Source organism: Mirounga leonina, unplaced genomic scaffold (assembly GCF_011800145.1).
Source record: "Mirounga leonina isolate KUSES-001 unplaced genomic scaffold, KU_Mleo_1.0 Mir_151, whole genome shotgun sequence".
Taxonomy (NCBI): domain Eukaryota; kingdom Metazoa; phylum Chordata; class Mammalia; order Carnivora; family Phocidae; genus Mirounga; species Mirounga leonina.
The window spans coordinates 20,540,893-20,561,944 of record NW_023270377.1 but is presented as its reverse complement, the minus strand read 5'-3'; the positions used below and the strand labels follow the sequence as shown (position 1 = coordinate 20,561,944).

The window sequence follows — 21,052 nt, the reverse complement described above, 5'->3', positions numbered from 1 at the left end:
CCGCCCCGTCGCCCCGCCCCGTCCCGTCGCCCCGCCCCGTCCCGTCGCCCCGCCCCGCCTCGCCTCTCCCCGTCGCCCCGCCCTCCCGCCGCGGCAGGTCCCCATCCTCCCAGAGACGGCTGCTCCCCGGCGGCGGCTGCTTGGCTCGGTCTGGGTCCTCTGCCAGACTTTGTCCCCGGCATGTGTAGGTGAGATCCCTTGTTCGTTGGGGTTTTGTTTTTGTTTTTAAATTTCGAGGCCATTGTGGGGACCGGAGGAAGGGAAGCAGACAAAAAGCGGGCGCGTGCTCGATTTCCAAAAATTCTCAGTGCTATAAGCGCTCATGGTTAATTAAGATGAATTCTCCGGGGCATCTGGGGAAAGAGAGGCTGCGCTCGGGAGCCGTGCTGCGCCCGCCCGCCGCCTCGGACGTCGGGAGATGCGCTGGCTGCAGTTGCGGTGCGCCTCTGGCTGGGAAGGAAAGGGGCAGGCTTAGCTGAGGGGGAAGAAACCTGGCCTCCAGATCCTTTCCGCCCCTGGAAGGGACGCTGCGCGCTAAGGTGGGGGGTGGGGGTGGGAGGGGTAGGGTGGAGGAGGGGGGGATGCAGCTGCAGTTATCCACAGAACCAAGATAATAAATGATTTTAAAAATAAACTCGAGCCCACTTCCACCTCGTCTCCTTTTCCCCACCCAGGAATGAAGGGAAGAGGTAACCTTTACCAGATTTAAGATCTAATCCATTTCAACCGGGCTGCATAAACTGATGAATCCAAGGGTGTGTGTTTCCTGCAAGAACGCTAACGTAGGTGTGTGAGATCCTATCTTCTAGTTCATTCCTTATGCAGGGAAGCAAGCATTCGGGGGGGGGGGGGATTTTTCATCCGCAGTTTGATGCCCAGTAGCGGTGAGTTATTCAGATTCTCCTCGGTATTGTTCATCTAGCTTCATACTGTCAACCCACCAGAGAGAGCTTACACCTGGACTGGCCTAGGGAGACTTGGCCTAAGAATTTGGCAGATCTAGGGAATGTGGGTGGTGCTGTGGTCTTAACAATCCAGGGAAGATGCTATTTCTGTCTGCTGTCAGAGTACTGTATTTTCCCCTACAAGGTATTAAAATGATGTAAAAGCAAATAAATACCTTCATTCTTTTCTTGGGCCCACCCACCAGCTAGTTATTCACAAAGTGAATTAGAAATGGGTCTTGTTAAAAGTGGAATCAGACATCACCTCCTCTCTGATATTCCATCACCTTACCCTTCTCTGACCTCCTTTAAGAAATACTTGCCTTGGGGCACCTGGGTGGCTCAATCCGTTAAGCATCTGACTCTTTATTTCGGCTCAGGTCATGATCTCAGGGTTGTGGGCACGGAGCCTGCTTGTGGTTCTTTCTTTCCCTCTCCCCCTAACCGCCCCCCACCCTCCTGTGCTTTTTTCTCTCTCTAAAAAAAAAAAAGGAAAGAAAGAAAGAAAGAAAACTTGTCCTTCTATTTTTGTTGATGACAGATTCCAATCTATACTCATTAAAGAAAGGAAGACATCTCTTCCACCTTCTGCTTCCCATTTACTAGATAGAGCTTTGAGTCCAGTGACAAAGTATTTTTTTTAACAGGATGAGAAATAGTGACTGAGTTCTAAGGGCTTTCTTATTCCAGAAAATTCCATGCTTTCTTTCTTGAGAGCAAAGAACATTCTAAGTTTCTTTTAAAGATACCTTTATCGGGGCGCCTGGGTGGCTCAGATGGTTGAGCGTCTGCCTTCGGCTCAGGTCATGATCTCAGGGTCCTGGGATCGAGTCCCGCATCGGGCTCCCTGCTCCTTGGGAGCCTGCTTCTCCCTCTGCCTTTCTCTCTCCCTCTGTCTCTCATGAATAAAAATAAAATAAAATAAAATAAAATAAAGATACCGTTATCAAAGATAAAATTTAATGTGGCTGTGATCTGGTCTAGACCTGTGGATTCACAGAGCTCTGCCAGGGTGGGTTAGTGTGGGCCTGGTTCTACTGTAGCCTTTGTATGGCAGCTGAGGGGACTGAGGGATTCTGCAGTCCTCCAGTGAAAAGGTGACTGGACTGGCTTTAAGCCGGTTTTGCCTGCTGAGGATGACAAGGAGCCATTCCTTGGCTGCAAGGAAGTTGCAGTCTGAACAGTCAGCAAGGCTCTTTCTCATAGTCCAGAGAGAGTCTGTGATTCAGATAGATGTTGGGGTCTCTTTGAGAGATCTGTTAAAATGAAAAGGCATGTGCTGTTTGCCCCGTCTCTCTCGCCTCAGTCAGGGTTTGAAAGTCTGCTAACCCCAAAAGGCCTAGAGGTACAGCAACAGAGGCTCCTTGTTTCTAGATTTTAATTCTGGTTCCTGGTTGAGTCATCACTTCACGAGGCATCCATGCCACGCTACGCTGATGTTCCTTTGGCCGAATCAAATGCTACCCTGCACTCTGCATCACTGCCCCCTTTGTCCCAGGGAAAAAGGCATCTCCTGGGCCATGATCCTTCCACACTCCCACTCTGTCATACTCTATTAGCACAGACTCCCTTCATCTTCTGGGATGCTCTTGCTGCTCACCCAGCTTCCCACCCCTCCCCCATCCCATCTGCCTGGTAACTTCATTTTCTTCCTGCCTCAAAACAGCTGCTGGCTCATACTGACAGGGGCCTGTGAGATTCTCAACATTCAGCCTCACTGAATCTTGGTGCTAGAAGAATGTCAATGAGGCATGTAGCCACCCTCCACACCCCCACCTTGAAGTAAGAGCAGTTTGGAACTGAGCCAGCTCACATAAACAATTCCATACCACATGCCAGGTACTGTTCAAGGCGTGGAGGATACAGTACAGTGGACAGTACAGTTAGCTGTCCTTGCCTTTTTTTTTTAAGATTTTATTTATTTATTCAAGAGAGAGCGCGCGCGCGTGCGAGCATGAACGGGGGAGAGGCAGAGAGAGAGAGAAACGGAGAAGCAGACTGTGGAGCAGGGAGCCCAACGCAGAGCTCCATCCCAGGCCCCTGTGATCATGACCTGAGCTGAAGGCAGACGCTGAACTGACTGAGTCACCCAGGCGCCCCTGTCCTTGCTTTGTAGAGTTTTTATTCTAGCATGTAGGTATGATGGGAGTGGGAATAGGGCCACCCCTATTCCCTATAAACAAACAAAAGATCAGAGAGTGAAGATCCAATTTTACAGCTCTTAAGAATATGGAGATGCTCAAGTTCCTTGTAACCCACCACCCTCGCTACCAGGAACTGTTTCCTCTGTAGACAAGCCAGATGCTTCTAGATGATGAACCAGCCTCAATGTGAGAGCCTTTCAGGACAGGTAGGTTGAGCAGTGACAAGAGAGATGCTGCTTACAGGACCATGAAGGAACAGGATGCAGTCTAACTCATAACCAATTCACAGCAACTGGCTAGAGGTTGGGAGTTTTAAGTTGCTGTTCCATCATTGCTCCAATCACTGACATCAGCCTGAGCCAAATTCCCTTCCACCTTTACATTGGTGAGACTGTCTTCCTGAAAGGGGCTAATGGTGATTTTCGGTGGTTAAAATGGTAAGCATTTTATTTCCTAGCTGGCGTAGGGCATCTCGTGGTGGTAAACCACAATGCTGTTGGAAGACTATGGCCACCTCAGACAGGTGATATGTGGCCCTTTGGGTGACAGATACAGAGATGAGAGAATTGAAAGAGCAGTAAGGTTGGAGCAAGGCACAGTTCACTGTGTAATAGTAATAGTAGTAAGTTAACTTGAAAATGATCATACTCTACCCTTCCGGCCCTAGTTCAGGTTCCTTGGAAGAGGGAGATGTGACCATAAGGGTAAAGGTACAAAAAACAACTCTGAGGCACCTGGGTGGCTCAGATGGTTGGGCGTCTGCCTTCGGCTCCGGTCGTGATCCCGGGGTCCTGGGATCGAGTCCTGCATTGGGCTCCCTGCTCCTTGGGAAGCCTGCTTCTCCCTCTGCCTCTGCCTCTCTCTCTGTGTGTCTCTCATGAATAAATAAAATCTTAAAAAAAAAAAAAAACCTCTGAAGGGAGTGGGGAATTAAAAAAAACAAAAAACAAAACAAAAAAAACCAAACCCCTGATTGTTCTAGATCACACCTGATGCAAAGGATACTGGGAAATATTATCTTTAGGAAGGAAGTCATGTGACCAGCGGAACCCTCCATTGTTGGAGGAGAAAATAGATACAATTATACCATAACAGGGTTTATTAAGCATAGAGGAACTTTATAATGTCTCTCTCATTTTTTTAAGATTAAAAAAAATTGTTTTAAGTAATCTCTACAACCAATGTGGGGCTCGAACTTACAGCCCTGAGATTAAGAGTCACACACTCCATCCACTGAGCCAGCCAGGCACCCTGTAATGTCTCTTTATTAAACTTTTCTTCAGTCTCAGTCTTTGACAAAATCAGGCTAATCTTTAATTGCTACCAGTTCAAACTCCCCCCCAACCCAAATCATTAATCCAGTTACTTAAAATTTTGTTTATTGAACATCTGTGTGTTGGCTTACTTATATGGTACCATTGCCTAGACCTTATAGTCGAGTAGAGGAGATAGAAAATACACAAGCAAAATAAGAAATAGAACTTGGGACACCTGGGTGGCTCCATTGGTGAAGCATCTGCCTTCAGCTCGGGTCATGGTCCTGGGGTCCTAGGATCGAGCCCCCATGTTGGGCTCCCTGCTGGGCAGGGAGTCTGCTTCTCCCTCTCCCTCTGCTCCTCCCCCTGCTTGTGCTCTCTTGCTTGCTCCCTCAAATAAATAAATAAAATCTTAAGGAAAAAAGAAATAGAACTTAATTACAGATGTTGATAAGTCTTGTACAGGAAATAGGCTGTTGTGATAATCATGAAAGGCAGGGCAGGGAGCCTATTTTAGGTTTGGTGTCAGGAAAGCTTTGGAGGAGCTGACAAATGAACAGAGCCTTGGGAAATACCAAGGTGATGGCCATGTGACAGAGCGAGATTGGAGTGGAGACCAGGCAAGGCAGACAGTATTTAAGGCCTCAAGTGGGAAAACATTTAGTGCTCCTGAGGAATGTGTAGGCAGCCAGTGTGATTGTAGCATAGGAGGTATATATGAAGGAGGTGGTATATTGTATAGCATGGCAGGATGGAGAGGGGCCACGTCAGGTAGGTCCCTGGGCCACATGAAAATGTTTGGATTTTGTTTTATACCAATGAGAAGTCACTGGAGGTTTTAAGCAGAAAACGGCATGAGTTTATTTACGTCTTCAAAAGATCTTTCTTACTGCTGAGTGGAGAATTGATTGGAAGACAGCAGGAGTAGAAGCCAGAAGACAAGGAGCATTTTTTTAGAACCACACATAAGAAAGGATGACCTTGGGGTGTCTGGGTGGCTCAGTTGGTTAAGCGTCCACTCTTGGTTTCGGCTCAGGTCATGGTCTCAGGGCCCTGGGATCCAGCCCTGCATCGAGTCCTACATTGGGCTCCGCACACACAGGCATGAGCTCTCTCTCTCTCTCTCAAATAAACAAATAAAATCTTTAAAAAAGAGAGAGAGAGAAATAAAGAAGAAAGGGAAAGAAAGAAAGAAGAAGAAAGAAAGAAAGAAAGAAAGAAAGAAAGAAAGAAAGAAAGAGAAAGAAAGAAAGAAAGAAAAAGAAAGAAAGGCCTCTTAGATAAGAATGGTAGCTATAGAGGTGGGAAAAAATGGTGGACGAATTTTAAGAATTATCTGGAGAATTACCTTCAAGAGTGGCTTAAAACCAGTTATTTTATGCATAAGAGTCTAAGCATGTTCTTTAAAACCTATTTTTCCCCCTAGGATGACCAAGAATTTGGAGTTAGTGATTAATTGAAGTTCGTGTCCTGCTGTATCACGTTTGTTAATAATTTTCAGAGGGCAGCAGAAGTGGAGGGTGGGCGAGGCCTAACTTCCAGAGGAAAGAGCGAAGTCCTCTCTCCTCTCCTAACTCTACTGATTAAAGCCTTGGAAACTGGGGAAATTTGTTTTACTCTCTCTTTTATGGAATCTAAAAGGAAGGAGAAATGTTCAGAACCTGCTTCTCAGATCAGATATTAACAGCATAATAAAGTGCACGAAAATGGGGAAGATAATTAAGCCTTCCTTTCTTAACAATTATATCCTATTTCTTTTTTTTTTTTTAAGATTTTATTTATTTGAGAGAGAGAGTGTGCACGAGCCGGGGGAGGGGCAGAGGGAGAGGAACAAGCAGACTCCACGCTGAGCCAGGAGCCCAACAGCAACCCTATCTCACGACCCTGAGATCACAACCTGAGCTGAAATCAAGAGTCAGATGCTCAACCGACTGAGCCACCTAGGTGCCCCCATTTATATCCTATTTCTGATTAGGCACTTTCCCTTCCCCTCTGTCCTATCAGGTCAACATGGGTTGAGTGTCTGCTACACTCAATTGAGTGTCTGCTACATGTCTAGCCGTGGGGTCTTTCCATTGGAGGTGAAGAAGAATAAGACAGGTCCTGATTTCTAAAATTGTATAATCTCCCTGGGAAGATGAATGAAAAATAATGAAGCCATTCATACTCAATACCAGATGATATGAAATGCTGCATAATTAAGCACTGAGAGAGCGTAGTGCAGATGACAAATGCTACTGAAAAACAGAGTAGAAGAAGGCAAAAGAAAGGGATTGGAAAGTAATATTTATGAAATATCAATCCATCGTAGGCATTTTATACTTGAACACTCATTCCATTCTCCCCACTCTTCTGCAGCAATAGGACTGGGGTGCGGACAGACGGGTGGGCTGGAGTAGTCACAGAAGGGGACACGAATGAGTGAGTCTGTCTTGGGCCAGGCTTGAAACAGGTGGAAAAGAGTGAAGATGGTGATGGAACCAACATAACTAGTCAACACATATACTTATGTTGGTTCCATCACCATCTTCATATGTGTTGACTAGTCATGTTCTGGGGAAGGGGAAAACTTGCTCCTGAACCCTAGCAGGAGCATGAATGGGGAGAGCCTCAACTCCAGACAGACCCTTTTAGGTAGAGTTTAGTCAGTCATGGCAAGATAGTGATGATTACTGGACAACATAACAATGATGTTTTATTTTGTTAATCACCATTTAACATGGTTGAGGAAGAATTCTGAAATGGAAGGTGAGAAACCAGCCCGGAGGAAGTAGTATGAGAGGCAAATGGGGGTAGTAGAAATTCAAGTGAAGACATTTAACAAAGAGATTTCATGGGAATGAGTGGCAGGACTTAGAAATTGACTACTATTAGGAACATAGGAATATATCCCTAACATGGGAAATGGATTCACTGAAGACAACTCTAAGGGTTTAAGTATAGAATCTTGGGTAAATGCTGACACGCAGCGTGGCACCATGAATAGAACATGGGCTTTGAAATGAGCAAACCTGGGTGTAAGTCCCAGCCCCACTGCTACGTAACCTTGAGCAAAATGATCCTCTAGATGGTAATAATAATAGTACCTGCTACATTGGTTTGCTGAGACAATTAAACAATATGATTACTGTAAAGCGCTTAGAACAGCACCTGACACATAGTAACCATCCAATAAGTTGCAGTTGTTACTATTTTAAGTCCAAATGTCCTCATTTGTAAGATACTATTTGTTTCTTTTTACGATTTTATTTATTTGACAGAGAGAGACAACGAGAGAGGGAACACAAGCAGGGGGAGTGGGAGAGGAGAAGCAGGCTTCCCGCCGAGCGGGGAGCCTGATGCGGGGCTTGATCCCAAGACCCTGGGATCATGATCTGAGCCGAAGGCAGATGTTTAATGACTGAGCCACCCAGGTTTCCCGATACTATTTGTTTCTTAAGATTGCTGTGCCTAGGACGATTGTACAGTATTTGGCACCTAGTATTGTCCAAAAAAGTATTAGAATGTAATGAAATGGGAAAACCATGTATAAGCAATTAACACAGAGACTAACAAATGATATAGTCAGCAAATGTTATCTTTTATGAGAATAGGCCCAAAATAAATGTTATAGGGTTTCCTTCTCCATCCCTTTCTCCTTTCCCTTCCCCCTTTCCCTGTCCTCTTGGTAACACTAAGAGGTTAAGTCAGCTAGAAATAAAGATGATGAGTTTGGTTTGAACATGCATGGCCAGAAATGATGAGCTTTTTAGGTGGAGAATAGCCACTAGGCTGCTGGAAATCCGTCTGGATGATACATTAATTCTTGACATCTGTATTTGGGCGTTCTTGGCATAGAGGTGTCCTGCAGAGGTAGGTAGGAAGGCTGCATATTTCAAAAGGAGGAAGAGAATGTACTATTGAGAATAGAGGGCAATCAGTTGAGAATTGAGTCTCAAAAGTGCTGGCTATTATGGGTGGAGGAGACAGACGAGGGAATAAAGGAGGCAAAAGGAGGATTTGAGAGGTAGCAAGAGAATGAAGGTAGAAAGTCAAAGGAGGTAAGGGAAGGTTCAAGAAAGACCTGGAAATAAGCAGAATTAGGGCTCTGGTATGGATAAGGAGAATAAGAATGGTAAAATCGTCACTGTGGTCACACTGGTGACTTTCAAGGCTGTATTATTCCACACAGAAAAGAGTGGCTCTGTCACCAAAGGAAAGAGGAATGAGGTTGAAACAGCAAAAACCCAAACCAGACAAACAAACAACAATAACAAAACCAAGCCCCACAGCCAAAAAAAACCCACACAAAACAAAAACCCATCAGCTGTCTACTGCAGCCACCACTAATCTTGGAGGGAAAATTCTGGGCTTTTGAAGTTATGCAATTTAGGCTTAAATCCAGGTTCTGTCACTTCTTTATTTAACAGTGGGCTTGTTGAGATGTGCAAATGAGGTAACGTATAAAAAATTTAGCTTACAGCCTGGCACATAAGACTTGATAAATGCTCATTTCTTGGCCTATTCCTTGTCTTTCCACGTGACTTATCAGTGTGCATGTGGGGTGTGTTTGTGTGTGTGTGTTAGAAAGGGGTTTGGGAGAAGGGAGAAAAAGATGGTTAAGGGAACAGGACACTGAGAGGATAAACTGATAATGACTGGATGTATACTATTTTATAGAGAAGCTTAGTTATGAAACAAAGAGAGAAACAGGACATCGGATAGAATAAGTGACAAGTAAAGCTAGTTTTCCACCTAGGGTCTTCTGGGTTTATTTGCAGGCAAAAAGGAATCAGCAAAGGGGAGAAGTTGGAGCTATTAGAAAGGGAGGAAATCAAGGATGAGGAAGATAGAGGATCAAGAGTACAGTTGAGGGGCACCTGGCTGGCTCAGAAAAGCACATGACTCTTGATCTTGGGGTTGTGAGTTTGGGCCCCACGTTGGGTGTAGGCATTACTCAAAAAATAAATAAATAACCTTTAAAAAAGAAGTATAGTTGAAGTGGTCAAGAGAATTATCTGCTCCCAGATCGCTTACTCTGAGGGAAAGCAGACACTGTTGTGAGGATACTCAAACAGCCCACAGAGAGGCCTGCAGAGGGAGGAACTGAGTCAGCACCATGCAAATGTGCCATCTTGGAAGCAGATCCTCTGATCCCATCCAAGCCTTCAGATGAGTGCTGCCCTGCCATCTTCAGGGACCTTGAGACAGAACATCCAACTAAGCACTCTCACATTGTCTGACCCAGAAAACTATTCACAGGAGAGCCACAAAGTTTTTAAGAGAATTATATTGACAGAATACCTAAAGAGTTCAGAGACTGTCCAAAAGAAAAAAGACCTTTGGACCCCCAAATGCTGTAGGTGGGAAGCAGACTAAGAAGACTACTGCCCACCCAGCTGAGACACTCCCAGATTACTGACACAGAACTGTGCAGGATAATTCTTGGTTATTTTTTTAGACCTCTAAATTTGGGGTAATTTGTTACAGGACAATAGATAACTACTACACCTTGTTCTGAACACAGCTGATCTCATTTCAGCCTCATGGCAAATAGAATAAAAAAGTTCCCACAAATTTAGGAAAGGACTATTCTAAAGCCATAACAAGTAGTCACCAGAAGCAGTTTTAAACCTGTTTGATCAACAACTGTCTGTGTGAATATGCTTTTGAATGCCCACTCATCAGTGGAAGCCCCTGGCTTCTGACAGGCAAATTTACTGACCTGATTGAATTTTAGAAATGAGAGATGGACTCTAATGGGCTGGTTTCCAAAACATCTCCAATGAGGGAAGTTGTTGATCAATTGAACAGGTTCAAAACTGGTTCTGATGGCTATCTTTTACCATAGCTACTGAACAAACCAACTTTAAGTTTGTCGGGCCATTTTGTACTCTCAAATCGTGGGGGTTTTATTGTTGTTGTTGTTTGGTTTTTGTTTTGTAAGTAAGCTCTACACCCAACGTGGGGCTCTGAGCCACCCAGGAGCCCCTCAAATCATGTTTTGAGGTGAATCAGGGACAGTTACCTATTTTGTAAGTAGACACTGGCTGTGTACCTGTCTAAAAATAGCTGTGCCCAGAAGCAGGGAATAGACCTCTATGGTGAATTACCAGGAGCTCACCAACTCTTTATACTTAATACTTCCTCTAAAGGATTTTAATGGGGTTTCCAAGGGTCATCTCCATCCTTGCTTACAGATAGAATCGTTCCTCCCACCACCCCATCAGCTGACAATATAGTCATGTTTGTCTTTACATCCCCAAGAGACGCCAGTGCTTCTCTTGACTCCTATTTTCTGTGTTCTGTCCTAGGGCTCCAGAAACTCTTCCTATTATCTAACATCGGTCTGTCCCATTGTGGCCACCCAAAACTGAAGAGTTAGAACACCACAGATTATTCTGTTTGCAAAAGCCCATTAACAGTGATTATTACTCCATGCATGCATGATGAAACATAGATAAGTCCAAAGAGACAAAGGAAGATCAGCTTTTATTAAGTTTTGGGAAGAAATTGGAGAGGGTTGTTTTGAACAAAAGTTCATTGTAGAACAAAGAGTTTGAGGCTGTGGCTGGTTCACATTGGCTGCAAGCAGTCGTTAGTGCATTGTTGCTGGGGCAGGGAAGACTCATCCTTTCTTTTCATAAAAGCAGGCGATGAAACTCCTATGTGAAAAATGGCCTTAAGATAACTTTCAAGAGGGATACCTGGCTGGCTCAGTTGGTAGAGCATGAGACTCTTGATATTGGGGTTGTGAGTTCAGGCCCTGATGGATGTAGAGATTACTTAAATAAATAAAACTTTTAAAAAAAGGTAATTGTCAAGATAATTCTTAACTTTCTCTTTCTGCTAGTTGTGCAGGCTGCAAGGAGTGGTAGATGCCTGAGAGCTCCCCTGCCAGGGTTTCCTGACTCTATTTTAAATGAAATCTCTGGTTTATTTTCACACTCTCAACCTCGGGTGTTTGTAACCTTAGAGTAGATATAAAGTGGTGCGTTCAGAGGTCACCTGCATCATAGAATTACCTTGGTATGACTTACCAAGTATCATTTTTACTAGAGGATTTGCACCAGGGAAAACATTTTTATATTAAATACAGACTTTTAGAAAGTATAATTCAAAATTCACATACATTTTTAACAACAAACCTCAAACCTTAGGGAGAGCCACACACAGCCTGTCCTTCCAGTCCTTTCTGGCCAGATGGCTACTCTTCTGCCCGGATGGCTACTCTTCTGCCCTGGGGCTACTTTGGTAGGAGAGTACTGTTTGAGCTTATAGACACCCTTAAGGCAAACTTAAACACTCGTTAAGGCAAACTCAGTATTCTAATGGTTGAGTTCCATATTCTGGCTTCTCTTCAGATCCCTCAAATCTTTCTAATCATTGAGTTCCTTGTGTCCTGAATCAGTTTATCTTGGGAAGCCTTTGTGCTCTGGATCTTTCTGTTCTTAGACACATCACCTCAAGGCTCTTAGAGTCCAGCAAGTTCCATACATAAGATTGTGAAGATAATGATGCTCCTTCTGTTCAAACAGCCTCCTCTGCCCCAAGCAAAGTCAGGCTGTGAGGACTTCCTATAACCTTCCAGTTCTACCTGTGGACATATTCACTTCTGTCAGTCAACACCTTTATTCCAGTCTGTGTGCCCAGGACACAAGGTGATTGAGACTACGTACCTGCAATCCAGTGGAGAGGCATATAAGAAAATTAACAACTATAGAAGACAAAGAAGAACTTGGGCAAAGGGTAGTGGAGCAGAGCTACTTGCTGAGAAGGTAGCCCAGCCTTTGGGGTGAAAAGTCATTCTGTTGGTCTTAAGTTGCATCCAAATTTTACAAACACTGAGATGAGGGGGAAAAAATGTGTTTTGGCATTTGAAGAAATATGATATAGAGTTGGCCCTGTCACATGATAATATCAAAGATGCATAATTTTAAGACATGAGATTTGCTTCAAATTGAGTGGCATTTAGAGCCTTGTTAGATTTTTTGTTTTTTTATTTTTGCCCCCTTGCTTGGGCTAGCCCACTGGACATTAGGACCATTTAAGACAAATGAGAGGAGAAGCCTCACTATTGGGGATACAGAGAAATCAAAGAGTATGCATGTGGGATTGAAAGAAAGGAAATACTCAGAGACCACTGAAAGACAATGAGGATTTGGAAATTGAGAATAAAAGTAACAGAAAGCTGGCAACCTGGAGTCACTGGAGAGTGGCCAGTCTCTAGGATCCTGGGGTGGCAGGGTTGTGAGTAGAATCTAGCAATGCACAATTGTAAATACAGTTATTTGTGAATGGGGAATGTATTAGGTAAATAGTTCAGAAATTTTTCATATTAATAGAAGCTGTCACTGCAGTCATTACAGAAAGATATTTTTCCAGTATTATTTCCAATAATAATGGATAATAACAAGGCCATTTGCCTCCTCTACCAAGTTTAAAACTGGGTTTGTTAAAAGTGCATGAGAGTATTCTGGCTAATAAATGAAGAAGAAATGAGAGAATTGGAATATCACCATTTTGCAACTCCTAATGAATTAATGGATCTAGCCAGTGACTATCAATGGCTACTAATTTCACAAAAAAATGGCCCATTAGGTGTCTTCAGATGGAAGTACAGAACGCCCTCTATAACATTGTCTGGCCAAAACAACCAACCCAAAACATTCCAACATGAATCCAATCAAGCCTATTTAGCTACCAATTTACAGGAAATACATGGTTCCGAGGAACACCCTATGGGAATGCAGTCAGCAAAATCTAGGCTGTGTGAATCTGCAAGGTAAATAACCGACTTGTTTAACAAAGAAACTGGAAGGAAAATATTTGGAGGGAGAGCATATAGACCTGTCCAATAGAGTAGTCAGTAACCACATGTGGCTATTTTAAAATTGGTTAGAATTCAATTTTTTTCAAAAAAGCATTTCCTCAGTTGTACTAGCATTATGTGAGGTATAATGCAGAAATTCTATTGGACAACACTACCATACACAAACAGGCATAGGTAGGATCTGTGTGCATCGCATAGATCTTATTGAGATCCTAATTCCAGAAAATAGACTTTAAACTGTTAAACAAACAGGGAAATTTGAACTGACCAGATATTTGATGATATTAAAGAATTGTTTTAAAAACAATGAGGTGTGATGATGATACTCTGGTTATCTCTTTTTTTTTTAAGACTCCTTATATGGAAGAGGTACGTACTGAAATAGATGAAATGGTGTCTGAGATTTGCCTTTAAATAAATTGGCTATGAATATTTTGATTATTGTTGAAACTGGGTGATAGGGACAATGAGGGGTCCTTAAAATTGTTCTCTGTCTTTTGTACAGGTTTGCCTCTTTCCATAATAAAAAGGTTCTCCATTTAGTATGTTTGAAACTGTCCATAATAACATACTTTTGAGTTTTTGTTTTTGTTTGTTGTTGTTGTTTTTGTTTTAAAAAGCATACGAGCAGGGTACCTGGCAGGCTCTGCTGGTGGAGCATGAGACTCTTGATCTCAGGGTTGTGAGTTTGAGTCCCATTTGGATGTAGAGATTACTTAAAAATAAAATCTTTTAAAAAATAAAAATAGAAAGCATCCGAGCAACTAGCTGCCTAAATATGACTAGCTGGGTATTTGCTAATTTTCCTCTCCTCAGTAGCAGCACTGAAAGCATTTCTCTCCTCTTAATGGTTCAATGCACCCAAAACAGAGGCCAATCATGTCTTTAAAAGATGTTATGTAGACTCTCCTCTCTCCCCACCTCTCTTCACTTGGAGAACACAAAGAGGAGAGAGAATCTTAAGAATGGAAAAGTGTGCATCCTCTCCACTGGTCTCCCCACATGTGATAGGACAGATCCCAGGAATTTTCTGGGATCTTGGGCTAACAAGAAGCCAGGAGACGTGTTATTCATAGAATACCATGGTAGACATGAGTGGTGACATTGTGCCATCTTTGGGGAGCTTACTGAAAGTTTCGTTCATCCTTCTGAGTATGGTTGTAATGCAGGACTTGACAGCCAGATGCCTGGAGTACTGGCCCTAGCCATCCAAATTGTCATGTTTCATGGGAGTGAGAATAGTTCTTTTTTTTTTTTTTTAAAGATTTTATTTATTTATTTGAGAGAGAATTAGAGCCAGAGAGCACGAGAGGGAAGAGGGCAGAGGGAGAAGCAGACCCCCTGCTGAGCAAGGAGCCCGATGCGGGACTCGATCCCAGGACTCCAGGATCATGACCTGAGCCAAAGGCAGTCGCTTAACCAACTGAGCCACCCAGGCGCCCGGGAATGAGAATAGTTCTTAAGTCCCATTTATCTATAAAGCTTCCTCACGCAACTTCCTCATACTCAATATCTCCCAGCTAAACTGGTGGGTTTTGCATAATATTATAAGTTTGCATAAATGACAAAAATATTATTGCAACACAAATAAAATTTTATTCACAACAATCCAACCTTGTCAGAGTATTTCCACAGCACTCCCAAAATACAGTATTATGAGAAGTAAAGGGAGGAGAAGCCTTTGGCCAAGTTGAGAATCATTTCCCAGACCCCTTTCCATCTCATCCTATTTCCTTTCTTTCTTTCTTTTTTTAAAAAAATATTTTATTGGTTTATTTGAGAGAGACAGAGATAGTGAGAGAGAGCACGAGCCGGAAGGAGAGGGAGAAGCGGGCTCCCTGCTGAGCAAGGAGCCCAATGTGGGGCTCGATCCCAGGATCCTGGGATCATGACCTGAGCTGAAGGCAGCCGCTTAACTGACTGAGCCACCCAGGTGTCCTCCTGTTTCCTTTCCGTTGATGGCTTTGCTTTCCTATCTTTCCTGTGGAACTCAGTGATGGAACATCTTTGCATAGTCCCATCCAGGAATAAGCTCTGTGATGTTTGGATGGTGAGTTTGCCGAAGCAAGTCAGACTCTTCACAAGGAATAACTAGACGTGAGGAGCAGGATGGAAGAGCTCTCACCAGTAGAAGGCGAGGGCCAACTCCCAAGCCCCCACTACCAGGGCTCTCTGAGGAAGGCTGTGGCTGCTGCCTTGGCCCTGGATGGGGAATCCACAATGGGTCGCAGGAAAAAGAAGAGGAAAGAGTCCCGCCCCGAATCTATCATCATATACCGGTCAGAAAATGAGAAACTGGATGAGGAGCCCGGGGAATCTGAAGGTGGAGACCGACCTAAAGAAGAGGAGGGGGATGATTTTCTAGACTATCCTGCAGATGATGGTAAGTTTCTGGGGCCACTTACTTAAAGCCACAGGAAGGAATGAGGATTCTCCAGAAGACAGACAGGGATTTGCTCACTGACCTACTTCGTCTTGTTGATAACATTTCTTTTTACATTTCTTTTAAATGGGCAGTATTTATGAAGCATTGACTGTGTTCTCTTCACAGTGATGTGGAAGAGATCTCTGTCCTTTCTGAACTCCTAGTGTAATAGAAGAGACTGATTTATACACAGAAATTAGTAATACAAGCAGACTATGCTTATTATTTAGTTATTTTTAAGACTATGCTAATTATTTAATACACATAAGATAGAGAAGCTAATAGTTGACTTTTGTAATAATCAGGAACATGCAAATTACAACAGCAGTGAGTTATAATATTCCTTTACATGTTGGTTGGCCAAAAATTGGGTAAATTATGACAACATCAATGTGAGAAAATAGATGTACTGTCAATATACCTCAAGTGGAAATGGAATCTGTTTTACCCGCTTTGTAGGGACATTTATCAATATTTATTAAATTCAAACTGCGTATCTTATGTTCTAGAAATTCTCAGTATCTACCCCATGAAACTTATGCCAGTGGGCATAAGGATCCATGTATAAGAACGTCTGTTGCTGCTAACAAAGCCGTTGAGTGTCCGGATTAAGCATCACCGTGCAGCAATAGATGGAAAGCAGAGAGACAGGGATGAGCAGGGAAGGGGTGTGCACTGCGCATCAGTAGGATACACACGCAGCACAATCTTACACACACTAATGGATACTCATGCACTTATAAACTAGAAATAAGATCATAAAGTGGTGTCTGTGGCAAAGTTCCTCACACCCCTCCATATTACAGAGATCGTGTCGAGATTGAGGTCCAGAAAAGTGGAGAGAGAACTTGAAAAGCAAGTTAACCTGCTTCGCAATTTTTTCAGAGTCCACATGTGTGGAGTAAGAGTTTCCTGGGGGAGTAATAATGTCAGGAATCAGCTTCCTGAGGGAAATCCATCCACTCCATCTCTGAGTCATGGACTCTGGGACTGTGCCAGGTGCTATAAAAACAGGAACTGTGGTATTCAGCCTCCAGCTCAGGTGATGACACTGTGATAAAATGTCCACTCTTCTGACCTTAACATCACCTCCTTGATGCCCTGCAGGGATATGGAACTTGCCTTTGGACAGCCGCTATGTCACATTAACTGGGACCATCACACGAGGGAAGAAAAAGGGCCAGATGGTGGACATCCATGTCACACTGACAGAGAAGGAGCTGCAAGAGTTGACCAAGCCTAAAGGATCATCAAGGGAGATAACCCCTGAAGACAGAAAGGCCTGCCAAATGGGAGCAGACCGTGGGCCCCATGTGGTCCTCTGGACGCTGGTCTGTCTGCCTGTGGTCTTTATCCTCTCTTTTGTTGTCTCTTTCTACTATGGCACTATCACCTGGTACAACATCTTCCTTGTGTACAACGAGGAGAGGACCTTCTGGCACAAGATCTCATGTTGCCCCTGCCTCATTCTCTTCTATCCAGTGCTCATCATGGCCATGGCCTCTTCCCTGGGTCTCTATGCTGCAGTGGTCCAGCTCTCATGGTCCTGGGGAGCATGGTGGCAAGCTGCCCGGGACATGGAGAAAGGCTTCTGTGGCTGGCTCTGCAGCAAGCTAGGTCTGGAGGACTGTTCTCCCTACAGCATTGTAGAGTTGCTTGAATCTGACAATATCTCAGGCAATCTCTCCAACAAGGACCCCACCCAGGAAGTAGAAACTTCCACTGTCTAAACGTCCAACAACTTATGTCCTTCTCTGGTCCCAGGAGCCTATATATCATCTTCCAATTCCAGAAGATTCTTTCTTTAAATTAAACCCCTATCCCTCTCAGTTCTGGAAAACTCTAGCCCACACTGTTCTGTTCTACCATCTTGGTGGTTCCAGGAGGGCAGGGAACAGAAAAGCAATTTGTACCAAAACAGTCTATCCATGGATGAATTCTTCTCATTCCCTCTCCTAAAATGACCATTTATCTGGGACAGGGAGCTCAGTTGTGTGTAAGTTTTGGAGCTTGAAGATGTTACTGGTGCCTGGAACCCAGGGGAGGATGTGACTAAATGTGACCTGGAGAAAAAGGAGGTTCAAGGGAGACCAAGTTCACCAAAAAGATAGTAAGTAGGATGGAGAGAAACACTTAGGAGACAGGGCTACCACAGTGTAGCAGAATGTAAAGATTTGTGTGTATCACTTAGATTTTGGTTTAGTGGCATATAATTAAAGTCCGAAATATCAGTGGTTTAAACAAGATAGAAGTTTCTTTCTTTCTTGTACAGAAGAAGTCTAGAGGCAGACCATCAGGGGACCTGATGAAGTCATCCAAACCCCAGGCTTTATTCTCCTACTATTAGTAGGATATAGCCTTCTTTGTCCTTATCCTCAACACCTCAGTGCTGACTACATCTCCAGCCATCACATCCACAGTTCTTGCAGAATAGAGGAAGTGCACATCTTCCCTGTTTAAGGAGACTTCCCAGAAGTCTCACTCAACATGTCCTGTATTTCATTGGCTAGGCCTTTGTCACATGACCTCACAAGCAAAAGAGGCTGGGAAATGTAGTCTTTTGGTTAGGCAGCTATATTCTAGGTTAAATATTTGGGTTCTGCTAATTTAAGCAAAAAGAGAAACATGGCTATTTTGGTAGGCATAAAAGAATCTCTGCTTCACGGTAATTATTTAAATATATTCAGATCCCAAACCGCTGATATAATTTTATTTATTTATTTATTTATTTATTTATTTAAGACCAAATGTTACACAGAGAATTTATACATAGATACTAGTTACATATACTATGTATTTGCTATAAATAGATATTAGCAGCTCATGTACTTTGCAATTAGTCTGTAATGTCATGTGGTTTCAGGGTTTTTAGAAAGGAAGACTGAAGAGTTGAATACAATTAGTAGCATAACTTTTTTCCTGGTAGTGAAGGCAGGATTGGGTAGTGATATTTAATCTAATCTACATATTAAAGACTGTGTAGGGAGGGATTGCAAACTTCCCCCAACAGGGATCAGTAGCCCTAAGCACAAAGAACACTGGGTTAGCTTTCTGTTGTTTGGCAAGACCTCACAGCCTCACTCACTCGGACCTCATTGGAGTTTAAGGAACAGTTATCTTGTCTGTGCTGTGAAATTGTGTCTTCCTGGCCACTAGGGGGTGTATACCAGATGAATCCGGATTAATAGAATCTGAACTTTTTTTTTCTTTATACATTTATTCCTGAGGGTGTCTTTCTCATGTCAAGAAATCGAATCCCAAGAGATCAAGCAGATTCTGGAGGTTTGGGTCCTGACAAGAACAGCTGGTGCCCATTTCTTGTTCATGTCTCAGGAAGAAGCTGTGTTAAGAACTGCTGTGAATCAAACCAGATGGGTCAGTAGTGCTCTCCACAGAAGGCCAGGGACATTTGCTTAAAGTATGGTGAACGCCACTTTCAGAAGAACCCCCTTTAAAAACAACACCAACAAAATCTATTATTAGTTTCACACAAAACAAAACTCTGCCCAGCATTTTTGAAAGTAACCTTGGTGCTCTCTGGTGCTTTTGCAGAAATGTAAACAATTGAAATGAAGAAAAAGAAAATAAAAATAAAATAAAATTAATTTTGTTCACATGGTCTTTGAATTTCTCCAAAATTGCTTTGAATGCTACCATTTGCAGAAAAAGGGTGAGCATGATGGCTGTCCTATATATGTATAATGATCTTAATATGGATCCTTATGTCTTGACTCTTTCCACGTACCACTAATTTATGGGGATTCCATTTAGGTGGACTGTTTTCCACAGATCACATATTTACCTAAGCCTACATGAGGAAGTTGCAACCACATTTGTCACATTTTTCTGGGATTAGGGAAACCGATGGCCAAGGCCAAAAATAATCATGATTAGGACTAGGGTATGGTGGCCGTGGTGGAATGGAGGAGGATGGGGTGAGGGTGGGGCCCAAGGGATACTGAGATGAAGTGGACATGGCCTTCAGCCTAGTTAGGCTCACAACCTAGTGGAAGAAACTGAAATCATTTCACACGGGCTCTAGTAAGTTATGTAAAAACCGAGACTAGAGGCAGGAGGACTTAACCAAAGAGATCTAAAGAAATCTTATCTTTCCTGTCAGCAAATACCTAGAGAATTAGTACCCTCTATGAACATTCTGTTAGCTCATAGTTACCTAATATTTATGGTGAGCATCAAGGAGGACTGTGCTTTCTGATGGCTTTGCAGCCATGATACTCTGAGCTGGGTAAACCATATCTGATCCACTATGACGATACTGCTATTCCTAAGCCATCTTGTCTATTGACATTGAGCAACACCTTCATATCACTTCAAGGTCCAAAAGGGAATAAAACCTTTATTCTCCAGGATTTTCATTCAATAAAACAAGATTCTAGATTTTAAAGATTAGATGACCTGAAAGTTTCATTGTGCTCTTGATGGCCACCCAGGACTTATATTTTGCAGTGTTGCAAAAGCTTAGTGGTTAACATCATTGGCCCTCCCCCCTTCCCCCCTGAGATGCAAACAAGCAGAGGTACTAGAATCTCTTTTATTTCTCCCAGGAAACAAACCTGTACTGGAGGAGGTGTGGGTGAGAGGGAGAGAGAAGAGAGATGAAGGAGCGAGGGGGGGAAAAAAAAGAAAGAAAGAAATAGAAACTACCTACAAGATAAAAACACTGATATGGTTGACACAAAATGAACAAAACTTTCAGAATCTCTAAAAGTAAGAAAGAGTTTTATTCAAGCCCAAGTTAGAACAGCTGCCAGGGAAACACACTCTTCACAGGGAAGAAAGTGCTCTGGAAAATGAACAGTTTTTACAGGGTTATGTACTTTTTTCACTGAGATTATAGATTAGCATATGGGCAAGTATCACTAGTTTTATTGTAAAGGGATAGGAGTGTTGATCAATAACTCAAGGACAAGATAATTTTTGTCATTTACAAAGCAGATGTACAATGCATGTGTGGTGGCCCATAAATCAGGCTTTGGGTCTGAACAAAGGTTATTACAATTGACAAGGGAGCAGAAGGCAAGCTGAGGACAAAGCACAAGCTGACACCCCACAACCTCCCCTCCCCCCCACTTCCAGGTGGGTTGTGTGTGGCATTCCTCGGGCACTCCTGGCTGCCCTAAAGCTAAGGGAGGAAAAACAAATGGCTAACTGATAGAGATCACAGTCTAACAGGACATGAGTCTCCCTTAGTTCACAAATGTCTTAGTAATTTACAAGAAAAAAGTATTCTTATCCATAGCCTAACTTCCAGAGACCCATAGATTCAATTTCCTGGAGCCCTAACATCACGCACCCATCCATAGTGATGTGGGAAACAAAGGTAGAAGGAAATGTAAATCAAATTAAATTTCCTTATAACCTGCAGCCCATGGACAAGGACTTGTGATAGGCAGAGTATAACGTTCCTCCAGGAAGCTCCCAACTGTCTTACTATTAATGCTTTACTAGAG

General features: G+C 43.1%; 1 protein-coding gene across 3 annotated transcripts; it reads left to right on the top strand.

Moving 5' to 3' along the window:
- The first annotated feature begins 107 nt into the window (after nucleotides 1–107).
- TMEM169 (transmembrane protein 169) lies at nucleotides 108–19,173 on the top strand. 3 transcript variants are annotated; one of them, XM_035007195.1, is made up of 4 exons: nucleotides 108–188; nucleotides 675–786; nucleotides 15,151–15,539; nucleotides 16,689–19,173. In XM_035007195.1, exons 3-4 carry the CDS (start codon nucleotides 15,266–15,268, stop codon nucleotides 17,309–17,311), a joined length of 897 nt encoding a protein of 298 aa, XP_034863086.1. In that variant the 5' UTR covers nucleotides 108–188; nucleotides 675–786; nucleotides 15,151–15,265; the 3' UTR covers nucleotides 17,312–19,173. The 3 variants fall into 3 exon arrangements, with proteins under 3 accessions (XP_034863086.1, XP_034863087.1, XP_034863085.1); XM_035007196.1 differs by having other exon boundaries at nucleotides 140–184; XM_035007194.1 differs by lacking the exon at nucleotides 108–188 and having other exon boundaries at nucleotides 617–786.
- The last annotated feature ends 1,879 nt before the right edge of the window (nucleotides 19,174–21,052 follow it).

Coding starts and splice junctions, on each gene's coding strand:
- TMEM169 (XM_035007195.1), top strand. CDS start 15,266: ATGGAAGAGCTCTCACCAGTAGAAGGCGAGGGCCAACTCCCAAGCCCC. Junction 15,540..16,688: donor AGACTATCCTGCAGATGATG/GTAAGTTTCTGG, acceptor GATGCCCTGCAG/GGATATGGAACTTGCCTTTG.